This window comes from Telopea speciosissima, chromosome 7, assembly GCF_018873765.1.
Source record: "Telopea speciosissima isolate NSW1024214 ecotype Mountain lineage chromosome 7, Tspe_v1, whole genome shotgun sequence".
Taxonomy (NCBI): domain Eukaryota; kingdom Viridiplantae; phylum Streptophyta; class Magnoliopsida; order Proteales; family Proteaceae; genus Telopea; species Telopea speciosissima.
Genome location: NC_057922.1, coordinates 27343173 through 27356341, shown reverse-complemented (window position 1 = coordinate 27356341; position 13169 = coordinate 27343173). Strand labels below are relative to the sequence as shown.

At 38.5% G+C, this 13169-nt stretch overlaps 1 protein-coding gene across 2 annotated transcripts; it reads right to left on the bottom strand.

Moving 5' to 3' along the window:
* Positions 1 to 4975: 4975 nt before the first annotated feature.
* Positions 4976 to 12766, bottom strand: LOC122668915 (probable xyloglucan glycosyltransferase 6). Of its 2 annotated transcripts, XM_043865485.1 has the most exons (6): positions 12034 to 12766; positions 8759 to 9067; positions 7080 to 7370; positions 6872 to 6985; positions 5703 to 6192; positions 4976 to 5606 (listed from the first exon to the last, which is right to left on the bottom strand). In XM_043865485.1, the coding sequence occupies exons 1-6, from the start codon at positions 12724 to 12726 to the stop codon at positions 5554 to 5556; spliced, it is 1950 nt and encodes a 649-aa protein (XP_043721420.1). In that variant the 5' UTR covers positions 12727 to 12766; the 3' UTR covers positions 4976 to 5553. The 2 variants fall into 2 exon arrangements, with proteins under 2 accessions (XP_043721420.1, XP_043721418.1); XM_043865483.1 differs by having other exon boundaries at positions 4976 to 6192.
* Between the last annotated feature and the right edge of the window lie 403 nt (positions 12767 to 13169).

Genomic DNA, 13169 nt, shown 5'->3' with positions numbered 1-13169 from the left:
GAATTATTTTTGTGTGTGGAACAAAATTGTCACACCCACAAACCACCCCCTGGGAAGATTCGGCTAGTGACCCGAATATTCGAAATATTCAAAGACCTCCAGGATCCAGATGCAGTAAATACACGTCACAAATACAACACAATATCGAGATAACAAGTGTTACATCGATTAGAGTGCACGAAAAGTAAATATATACGAGTTTTATATACATTATTTACATTGAAAGTTCCAATAGCTTGATATCCCTAAGTTCACAACCATCGGGCCCACACTCAACTATTCTAGAATATATATAGCGGAAACTCTTCCACCAAAACGGATAATGTTAAACAAAAGGAGACAAAAAGATGACACCACATCCTCAGTCCCTATTCTCCAAGTAATCCTCTCCGCCATCATCGCATCCACTTGCAAAATCATTTAAAAGAAAATATTCCACAAGGGTAAACTCCACTGAGTCCAGCAAGTAAAGGATAAACCACCACAAGCATATGCACACACAAAGCAAAAATCCTAGATGCATGGATTTAATTTTTAATCTTAATTCCACTTAACAACAAATGCTTAAGTCTCTAAGTCTATGCTACGCCAACCACTCGGGAAACATTCTCGATTCCTTCACACTTTCCTGAGACGTAACCTCAATTGTTGTGGGGAGCCCACACCGGTCGTAATATTTTGTTTATTTATTTATTTATTTACCTCGACTTGAGTAGGCCCCGATAATCTTAGCCTAGACCCCATCCCGGTGTACACCACACTCCTCAGTAACAGGGGGCTATGATCACCCAACACCTGAACCCCTGCTGGGAAGGGTTGTAGCACCAAGGAATGACATTCCTAGTGCTATGCAGACTAGATGTCTAGATGGCATCATTCGAGGTATACAGTGTTCCCACATCCCATATTACGGCTCAGCATACCTCTCGTTTCCAAGCCGAGTACGGCGTCTATTCTAGCACAAGATTTACATTTCAAACCATTCCACATCGCATCAACATAAATCCACATTCCATATACATAAAACATATCCATCAACCACTAGATCATTTCCTAATAAGAATAACAATCATTCATATGCATGATTCCTACCAATCAATTTAAATGAAATAAATATTCCTAAATTAATTCAAGTCTATCCCCATTTACCTTGTATTACTTATGTTTACGAAATCGTATAAGTCTACAAGTTGGTTGCTGATAGGTTCGAAGACCGAGAAACTATGTCCTATGATTAATCAACCATACATATGTGTTAAGTGGTGTCCAAGAGATACTGGGGTCTTAGAGTAGGTTAGGGTTAGGTTATAATAGGTTTAGAATCAAATTCAGGTTTAACAATAGCTATAGAAATTTAAAGGAAAAAAAATGGGGTTTTGTATGAAAATTTCGGATCACTTAGAGGTAGAATTGGTCAATGTTTTCTTCTAATAAAATGAAGCCCTATGAGTCTTACACAAAATTGGAATCAATGGAATTATGACCTGCAGTGTAGGTAACATCGGATGCACTATCAGACTCAACCTAGGCATGCGTCTGAACCAACCCGAGGTACAGGCAACATCGGATGCAGCATCAGACTCAACCTGAGCGTGCGTCCGACCCAACCCGAGGTGCTGGCAACATCGAATGTAGCATCAGACTCTCTTCTTCGTTTCTCGTACATAGCAGCCCATTTTCTTTTCTTTTTATTCTTATTTTTTTTATAGATAAAGTAAAAGTCACCCACCACCACCATGAGTGGTGGTCGGATCCGGCAGTTACAGCCACCACCATCACCATTACCGGCAAGGGAAAGGTGCGGTACCGTGGTCAGCCACCATGGCCGAACCCTCTCCTCATTTCTCATTGTCTTCTCCCGCCTCTCTTTCCTTTTCTCTTTATTTTTCCATCTCTTTTAGCATTCGTACACACTTACTATTATCTTCTCCTATATTTTTTTCATATTTCTTCTCATTTTTTTCTTAAAACCAAATCTGAAATCTATTTATATGGATAGATTCATCAACATAAATCGAATATGGGGAGACATAAGTCTGGTTCCAGCAAGGGTTTATGAAGAACCCAAATTAGGTAAATAGACGAGATAGAGAGAGATGAACCATTTACCTCATAGGAGTAGTCTATGATCCTTTCCCTTCTTCCACTTCTCCTCCTTCCGTTCTTCTCTTCTCTTTCTTCTCTGTTTCAAAACCATTTTTTGTATACACTACGGTCTAACCCTCCTTACATTACATAAACTTCTCCTTCGACACCTCTCTCTAATTGCTAGGTGGCTGAACCTAACTACATTGTTTTATAAATCATTAGGCCATAAGTTGCCACTTCCTACTCCCACTAAATCCTTCGTAATGATATTGATGGTGGAAGCCCACTAAGGTTATCTATTTCTTTAACCTTTATGTGACACCTAAATATTTTGCTAGGTGGCTAAATCTAAAGGTACACCTAATTCATTATATGCCATGAGTTGCTACCTCCTAATCTTTGCCTAACACCTAAACACTCCCACCTCCTAATCTTTGCATGATACTTAAACACCCCTCCCTAAGCCTTGGAGCTTAGAAGTCCAAGTGGAACAAGCTGGATACAAAAATCTTTCAAAATTTGTGACCGACCTTCATCGGATGCAAGGCTCTACTTGCATCCGTGCTTGCCTTCGATGCCTTTATCATGGCTTTTTGCCCATGTAATCCTAGGGCTTTTTCTTTGGGGATCTTCCCTACCTTCTCTAACATACTCTCGTCAAAAGTATTTAAGTTTAAAATAATAAACACAGCTTATGTTTGTCAGTTAGTGGAACTTTACCACGATCCGTACATCTGACGATGGGTCTTGCAACTGCATGGGGAAGGCATCCATCGTTTTATTGACATGTGATGCATTGCCATAAAGGTTTTTGATCTACAATCGGATTCGGGTTAGGGTTAGGGTTCGGGTTCGGGACTTACAATCAAAGCTCAAATTAGCCCGGGTTTTTGGGCACTGGTGTAGCAATAATTGTTATAAAAAATTAAGACATTACACTAAAAATACTGTCATAGAATTACCTAGAATACATGGGGGGAAAAGAACTCTATCCGGAAGTGCTGGCCATGAGTCTATTTCTCTCTCCTCCCCATATGAAAAGATACATTTGCCCCCTTGTTTTGAAGAGGAGAGAGATAAACACATGGGAGTGTTGGCGTAGGCCACACTCCCGGATAGAAAAACTATTTTCCAATACATTATTATGCTAGTTGATGTGGGGCAGGCCCATGTCTCCAATGTTATTCTGTTAAGTGGCAATGTTTGTTGGTGTTCAAGTTACATAGATCTTCAACTTCAATCTAAAAATTGTCATTTTTTAAAATAATACTCTAGAAATTTTCCCCGATTACCTACCTTAACCGAATCTAGTGGAGAGAGTAAGGGTAAAGGAACCTTTCTAGGGAGGTTTAGAGTAAACAAATTTTACCCGCCTAGCTAAACAAGTACAGTATGGGTAACACACTTTACCCTCCTTCGTCTATAATTTCCCTGACTATTTGCTTTACCCATCTTAAGGACGGAGAGAGTAAAGGTAGTCACATTTTACATGCCCATGCCTAGTAAACGGATAGTGTAAGGCATATAAACGGATAGTGTAAGGCATATAACGTGTTCATTCTCTGTAGTTGCTACCCCTTAACCATACAGTAAAGATAGACCACCAATTAAAAACCTCATTACCCAATAATTGTCTATTCATCAAGCGGCCCATGTTTAGGTGGGCTAGGCTCAAAAGTGCCACCCATTACTTGGATACAAGAAAATTAAGGACTGCACAAACAGGAAAAAAGTTTCCACTGGGGTCGTTTCAAGTTGAAAAATGCTAGGACCACAGGGTCAGCTACCTAGCCAATCCCTCACTGATTAATCCAATTTGTTATTTGGATATTGGTCAACAATTTAGCCGATGAAGAAGCATTACAAGGACGAAGCAAAAAAAGGGAAAAAGAACGCTACCTGGTCATGAGGTCTCTGTGTCCAGACAAAGCCCCCTGAAATGACTGCCCCACCCAGCCCCCTACAAATACAAAATTCCTCTTGGTCGATGCTCCTGTGCGTCGCTTCATTGTCCCCATACTAGTGCAGAGGGCCACACGACCGGGCAGCATTCTTCCCAAAAAGAGATAATCAGATGTCATCATTTAATTTAGTGGTCAGCTACCTAGGGGACCTTGGGGTCCTCCTCTCCAAGGGATTGATGAGGGTCTTCATAAACCGAACAGTTGAAGCCTATGGGATAATTAACAGCTGCAGATTCTCTAAGGAAATCATGAACTCATGGAACAGATGGAAATCAATCCATTGTCTCTGCTAATGAAGTTTTTATTTTAAAAAAATAATCCAATGCCATGTTAATTATAGCCAATCCAAGTGGTTTCCTAGCATTTCTGTGTGCTAAGTCTCCATAGACAATGTGCACCTTTGGTGAGCTGTGTACAGTGTGAAGGTGAATCCACTTAGGTAATGGAAATACCTCTGGCAAGTTTATTCTCTACAAATGAGAGGATGGAAGTATTAGAAATACAAGGAATGGGGAACTTTGGATTGACCATGTTCGCAGAATAATCCTACATTGGTTACCCCTGAGGCCTTCCGTCCCCTCAAATGCCTGTGAGTCCCTTCACCCAATAGTTCAAGTTTTTAGGATGGTTTTAGATGGTATCAGAGTGGGTTTCTCCAATCTGGCTCTAGGTATCTCTAGACAGGCCTGCCTCTGCTCATCCGTGCATGTGTACACAGTTCTGTCCTACTTACACATGAGGGGGGTGTTAAAAGAAAATTCCTGCATTGGTTATCCCTGAAACCTTCCGTCCATTCATATACCTGTGAGTTCCTCCACCTAATAGTTCGAACCAATAGAATTGCTTTCATTTAACAAACAATGGCTACACAGCAAAAGCTTTGATAGCTGAATAAGGGAATGCTGACTAATTGCAGTAATTCAAGAAAGAAAAAACTTTCTAAATGGTGCCACCCACAACTAACAATACATATAATTGTATTCTGGCATAAAAAAACAATAAATATGACTGAATCATTTAATAAAAACAAAAGAATTACAAATTTGATAATCTAATTATGCCTCATCTGAACAACTAACTAATGTACAGCAAATTACAGAACTGGCTGAGCACAAAGCATATGTTCACTAGTAGAGTTTCCAAAGCCTCTTTTCCATTGTTGAGACCCTGACATTTACAGTAAACAGAGCGCTGTAATTTGGCAAGATATAGCATATTACTCCTTTCTCTGAAAATCAATAAGTAGAATGCCTAAGGTAGGAAAAAAAATTGCTGGAAACGCTGGATCATGTACCCAGGGAACTTCAATAGTGTGTTGAGAAAAACTAGAGAATCTATGAACAGAAAATCTCTGATTATTGGAACTTCAATGATGGATATGAAGGTTGTAGTCAATGTGACCTATCACCCCAGGCCTCAATCTCCACAGACTACCACTTAAACGAGCCATCCATATTAAAAAAAAAGTAAAAAAATTCCACTATGAAAACAGTTATGAATATCAACTAACCTGCTCTCCAATCAGATCTAGACCAACAACAAGGAATGTGATACCTTGAAACAATAGGAAGTAGAAGTGAATCCCCTGTGCAGATAACAAGCTTCTCACAGAAGCACTCAACAAAATAAATGCAAGGGCAAGTTCCTTCCTGTACAAACGATTTCTCTTACGCTTTCCAAATTTCTTTGCTGCCCCTAATTTGTTCAGCTCAGTGATGTCTGACTCTGAAGAGGATCCACCAAGACCATTTGTTTCTAGTAGAGGATCAGTTTCGTTTTCAGATAAGGCAATTAAATCTCCCTCTGATGACCTTCCCAACTTCTTTGTAACTACCCACTCATAGGAACTCCCAAATTTGAAAAGTCCTGATATCATGGCATGGAATTTTGTGACAGACATTGTGTTCTCAAATAGAAGGAAGGGGACAATAAATGGGAAAGACCTTGGCGCAGGAAGAATGTTCAAAATGGACATGATTCCAGGCACATAACACACGACCCAAGCTGGTAGATGAGCCTCTGGCAGGAACATCGTCAGTGGAAGAATAATGCAGAAGAGGGTGAACGAATAGAAAGGCAGGATAAGCTTCCGCAAGAGGAAGAAAAGCAATATCAGATTGGCCTTCTTTGCCCGGCTAATCTAGAAGTAGAAAAAAAAAAATAAAACATCAATCACAGAATAAGTGACAACTAAAAATACATGAAACTGCAAACTTAATGAACTTGATACCTCTGTTTTTGGGGGGTGGGGTGGGGAATAAATGTCCCCTAGATGATCATCTCCAATCCAACTACATAAGTAGTAAAGAAAAATAGGCAGGGTGGGGGGAAGGAAAACCATGAATCTGACATAGGCTCCTAATATCCCCCCTGCCTCAATAGAACACCTTAAAACTAGGAAGGCATAATGAAGTTGGGCACTGCCCTTTTCAGTAAATCTTAGCCATGCTGTAATAACAGACATTACGTGAAACCTTCGGAGTTTTTCTGACACCAACAAAAAGAAAAAACTAAAAGAATTCTCCAGCAAAGGAGATTCCATGAAGATGTTACTTTTTTTATTATTATTTTTTCCCCACTGTGCAGGCTTTTGTAGTTCAAATTCTCAAAACATGTGGGAAATAGAAAATATGCCATTGACTAGAAGACTTGAACATGTTAGTCTACGAGCACACACATATTGAAAATCACATCAAATGTATGATTTATTGAGAGAACATTTGCTAGAGTGCAGTGGAATCATGGGAGTAGGTTTTTCCAAAATTACCATATTAGATATTAAGAAAAAGAAAAGAACAGCAGTGAGATACAATCCTGACCTTTGAACGAAGGATGTCAAAGAAGCATAATCGGAACAGCTGCATTGGACCTGAATGCCAGCGGTGCTGCTGTTTCTTGTAAGCCTCGTAGCACTCCGGGAGTTCACAGAGGCACTAGAAGTGAAAGGATTACAGTTCAGAAAAAAATGTTGACAATCCAATCTCAAGTCTGTGAAATATGATGACAGGATGCCAGTCTCAAACAAACCTTTACATCATTCAAGTATATGAACTTCCATCCACAAAGGTGAGCACGGACAGCAATATCCATGTCTTCAACAGTTGTTCTATCCATCCAACCACCACATTCTTCGAGAGCTTTGATCCTCCATACACCAGCAGTTCCATTGAAGCCAAAGAAATTGATAAATACACCATTAACATGTTGCTCAACCTCAAAGTGGAAGGATAAATTTATATTCTGCAACCTTGTGAGCAAGTTCTCATCCTTGTTTACGAAGGCCCATCTTGTCTGGACTAATGCTACATCATCATTCCCCTTCAGAAAGAAAGAACAAGAAATCTTAAGTAAGAACCACCTAATAACTTAATTTCTTGCCTTCTTCCCCATCAATAAGTTCAACTGTATAAAACAGAACATATGCTAGGAGCACAGGATATAGCTGATGTAAATGAGCACAAGAAGGTCATCACCCAGATTGCAGAAAATTGATACTGTAGGCCACAGTTCAGCAACCACAAACAGAGATTATATCATCCTAAAGAATTTGAACCATCCAGTTCAAGGATTACTGCCCAATCTTTATTACAGGATCAGGTTATTGAAGGCCAATAATGGCTTCAAATATTCTAAACTGAAGAGCATGCAAAGATTGAAACTCCAAAGAAATAACTCTCTGATTAGATTAGAGATCGTAGGTACCTCCATAAGATTAGGATCATTTAGTTAAGAATCATCAAGAGAGATGAAGATAGCATAGAAACAGTTGGTCATCCAGTTGATGTTTGAAAGTGCATGAAAGTTATCATGGCCAACTAAGTTAAACAAGAATACAAGGAAAAAAATTAGATAGTGATAAGAAAGTTCCTTTGTACCCACACATAAACAACTAAGGAGACATGGACTTCCACCAACTATTAAGGAATCAGGCTTACAAACTGTAAGTACAGAATAAACTGACTGAGCAAAACCTGAAAAAAGTATCAAACAAAAATTATGGAGACGTTATGCCAAAGTAGATGCTACTAAAGATTTTTATTTAGGTGATTGATGGAGAATTTAAGGGAAAGAGAAAAAACATCCAAGTGGTCTCTGTTAACTCGAAGAAAGCATATGGAACGATCATTAGAGAGGATTTAGCAGGTTTTGCGGGGAAGGACTCTCAAAATAGATATCATTGTGATTGACGAATAAGAAGATGCATGATGGAGGGCTACAAGCATGGGAATATCCAGGTAAAGACGTACGGGTTTCCAATCAGTTTATATCTGTAATCTAACAGATATTGGTACTCTGTCTGTGTTTCTGCATTGGTTATATATCAAATGATTAGGCCTTGCAAGAGGAAGTTCCAAGATATATGTCGTGCACTATTGACAAAGTTTTAACTACCGAGACTGGTACCAGATAACTGCAAAGTCAGAACTATTGAAGGATGATTTAGAGCCCAAAATTTTCAACAAAAAGTAGGGCCAGATAGATGAAAATTCCATAGCCTGTCTGAAGGCAAGGTCATAATAAAATATAAAAATAAAAAGGGCGTACCCAGTACACGAGGCTCCCGCCACTGCGGGGTTTGGGGAAGGTCATAATACAAATTCCAAATTAACAAAATATCATTTGGGCAATTTGAAATCCCATTCTAGAAAAAATTTTGAAATGTACCTGTTGAACTATTTGGAGATGGAAATGGAATACAAACTAACCTTAAAGTAGGGAATAGTTTTCTTCAAGAAATCAGGTCCAGGTTGAAAATCCGCATCAAAGAGTGCAACAAACTCATAATCATTTACATAGTCACAGCTCATTGCAGATTTAAGGTTCCCAGCCTTGTAGCCCGTGCGTATAAGACGGTTTCTATACAAAATTTTTACACCCTTTTGTTTCCACTTTAGTACTTCAGCCTTGATAAGAAGTTGAACATCTGGATCATCAGAGTCATCCAGAACTTGTACAAGCATTCTGCTCCTTGGCCAGTCTTGGATGCAGATTGACGCAATTGATTGCTGATAAACCTGTGTGGCAACAGGCAACCCAAATGAGAGTAAGTATATAGTCTTTACAAGGGGCACCCTTCAAAAACCAAGAAGAAGAAGAGCTATTGAAAGATAAATGCATCAGTCAAAAATAAGCAATGGAGATTCAAAAGTTGGTAAACTAAACTGGAAATAAATTAAACAACATCAGAATAACGTAAATGTAATTATAACAAATATTTTCACTTGCAATGAAAAAATACAAGATAATTAATGTTTGGAAACTTGCAATCAATATTTTGCTAGGGAAAAACTTATCAGAATGGTCCTCCCAGATAAGCTTATCGAAGCGATCCAAATATTTGCCATGTGGTAGATCCGATGAAGCTCATATTTTGTGGACAGGTAGAGCCCAAGTTCCCTACTCACATGTAAAATTTCTGTCCGAACAGAATTTGCCAAGTAGCAAAATAGAGGACTGAAAATCAAGACCATAGGAGAGTGCACAGTAGTGGTTGGAATAACTTAAATGGGCAATGCCAATACACGGGAGGGTATTTGAATAAATCAGACTATGAAATTTGACATGTGGCTAATCCAAGGCATGTACTAGCTATTCAATGTTCAGAATTGCCACATCATCAAGGCCGGACTGTTAAAATGAAAATTTTCCCTTTTAATTGAAGACAATACAGAACAAGACCAACTCAAGGATTGTGATGATGGACTAATCTTAGGAATTGATACATTTTGCTTGCAAAATTGTTTGCAACTGATCGACAGACACCATGATACAGTGAACAAAATATGGGATAATCAGACATCCTAAATAAAAATTTGTTGAAAGTACCGATTCCATTAATATAAATAAAGAGTGTTTCTTTTACATGGTCCTTAACAAGTTTAAAAATTCAAACCCAAAGAAAATTAAAACCAAACAAGTTCCATCATTTAAATAAAAACAACACAGTTCACAAGCAGCAAAATGGTATAGTTAATAAAGCTATAGAACATTTAGGCATTTCAGACTCCTAAAACCAAGGTATCTACTAACTGATGACTACGCACTCTTTAGGCAATCAAACTAAATAAATTTTATTAAATTTCAATAAAATTATACATTGAATTACTAACAGTATTACTTATATATATAAGTTTAAAATTTAGCACACCATAAAGTAAATGCCACATATACTTTCAAGATTCTCACTCATTTAAGAGAATATTTTGCTTTGATAGGATTGGAGAGGTCAAAATTACTTTATTATCCCCTCCGTAGAAGAGAAAACTGATTAACTACAACTTTTTTATCTTCTATGTAACATACAAAACAACAGTTGTAGAATTCACTTATCGACTAGCAAGGGATAAACTGGGTAATGGCTAACCCAATGCCTAATATAAATCAACTGACTTTAATGTAGTCATCAAGGTCCTGCTTGTTAATCTTATTGACTAAGTGTTTCCCAGGAGACGCCATTAACTATGACACAGACCTGCCATTTTACCAAAATAATCCAACTAATTACATGATACGGCTCAAATAGATATCTTCTAACAGCTGGCAAAAATGAGAGCATAGGTAGGTCCTCAAGTATTAATTCATTATATTGAAAAGCAATTTCTCTGGGACACTTCAGATTTTTACCTATCATATATCCCAAATTCTAAGTAACTTATCCTACTCCTAGTAATAGCTATCTTATGCAGTAATTTTTCTTACTCATTGGGATGACAACTTTTTGGGTAGCAACTCATGATAGAATAACTCTTTGTGTATCCTCGCTGATAACTTTTATTACCTTCTGTAGTAATTGTGTCCTATCTACAGTAAATTGTTACATTTTTTTTTTATTGTATAACATAAACAAAACCTTGAATGTATTGAACAAGAGCATACCATCACAGTATTGGAGGATGGGAGAGGTTTTCCAGGGATGGCTGTTCTGTGATTACAGGGAATCTCTCTCTCTCTCTCTCTCTCTCTCAGAGAGAGAGAGAGAGAGAGAGAGTTTATATATTTTGTATTTTTGGGGTGATTATTTGACCTGTGGAGTTATTACTCAACTCCTTCAATTCTCCTTAGACTTTCATTTTTTTTGGGGGGGATGGAGGGGGTAGGTATAGACTGTATAGTGTTGTGGGTTGGGAACTTGAGATACATACGAGTTTCTATCTTCCTTCAATAGGTCTTCTGAGGATGGACGGATTTATTTGAGCTAGGTATAGGATCATGGGTTGATATGCATGCAAGGGTCATCACCTACTTTGTTTTTGAGTTGGGAGTACCTTTTGTGAGTCTATACTATCTCTACCTGGTTGCAGTGGGTTCCTTTTTATATCTTTCTTCTATTCCACTGTTGTTTTCTAAGAAAGGCCCTTCACAATGTCATTATTTCTGTGCTTGTGCATACAAACAACATGCTGTTGCTTGCCAGAAGAAAAAAATAACAATGGGAAATTTTCATCTTGGTTATCTAAGAAAACATATGATATACTTAATTAGAATTTGTCGAATAAACTATTTCAGACATGCTGCATGCAAACAAGTAATACTCTTTCTTGTTTTGGTAAGTAACAAGTAATACTCTTTCAAAGCATAAAAACATAAATATGAATTAGATAAAAATGTTCAAGAAATATATGATAAGAGATTTGACCAATACCCTATCCTTTGGGTGGGTGGGGTGAAGAGGAAAAAACAGAATAAATGCAGGGTTAGGTATAACTTCTCAGTTCCCACAGCTTTTTGAAGCTTTTTTTCAAATAAATGGCATCCATTTCCAGGCATCATGCATGGCATGTTCAGCAGAATATAAAATGTTACTCAGGATCCTAACTTGGGTCGTTCTTCCACAAATAACCAATGGAACATGAATTCGACTTGCATAATCATTTTATTAGAATTTGAACTTATCACAAAGGGACAAAAAAATAATAATATATAGGCGATCTAAATGATCAAAAAACAGAGCTCAGGGAAGCACAGACCTACATCTTCTTACCTCCCTCTCGTTGCACATGGGTATCTGTATGAGCACCATCGGGTAATCCTCGACATTCTCATTTTCGGTATCACCAGAGTATTCCATCGATGGAACGGGCTTCAACCTGCGAAACTTAATCCAGATACACCCAAATACCAAAATGATCCGATCCACGGACTGGACCAAGAACAAAACAATACAAACATTGGACAGGGCCTGCAATGGTGGAGCCAGATAATTAGCCCTTATATAGAGCCAAGTTGCATAAACAATCTCCACGAAACCCAGAACATTATCCGAAGCCACTGAGGGAGGACTGAAATGCCACCCTTTGAAGTAAGCCAAAAGCTCAACGAGGAGCAATAGAATGATGATAACCATGAAGACCTTAATAACCCGATAAAGCCGAGACCCATTACGGGAAGATGAATTAGAATTAGAAACAATTCTGCGATTGGCGGTTCGAAGGAGAGAGAAGAACCCATTGGTGACCCAAGAGAGGAAATTCTTGACTTGTTGGAATTTGAGGAGACAGACCCACGAGAGCTGGAGAGCACTTCTGCTACGGTCTTTCTCCACAGGCGTTGTGGGGCTATGGATGTCGATAGCAGAACAATTATTGTTTTCAGATTTATCTACGGGCGGAGCACCATTCCGCTCTTTCTCCTTGTTCCACCATTCCTGAAATTCGTAATTTGGGGGTGGAGACATGGGAAAATGGAATCGTTTGAATATCTATCAATTTATCTCTTCCTCAGCCATTTTCAGAGTCTGTGTTCCGTGTCGATCCGGTGATCAAGGGGGAGGTGAAGGAGGAAATGGCAATGGAGGAACTCTGGTTGTGATTGGGTTTCGCTAAATATAGTAAAACTCCACCTCCCAAGTTTGTGTCTCTTCATTCATTAATGTCTGCAAGAGATTGACTAATGGGACTAATGGTTGATCGATAATAACCTCAAAAATGTTTAGTAGAAAATCGCCAAATTTAGTAGGATCTGCTGAAACTGAAAGGGATTCTGTTTTCAGTTATTATGTTTCTACTTCACCAGTTTTGAATTTTCAAATCCCTCTCTCTCTCTTGCAGACTAGCAGTTATTAATCTAATCAATCCATGATACTCTTATGGCCCCACAAACTGGTTGACTTTGGGCCGT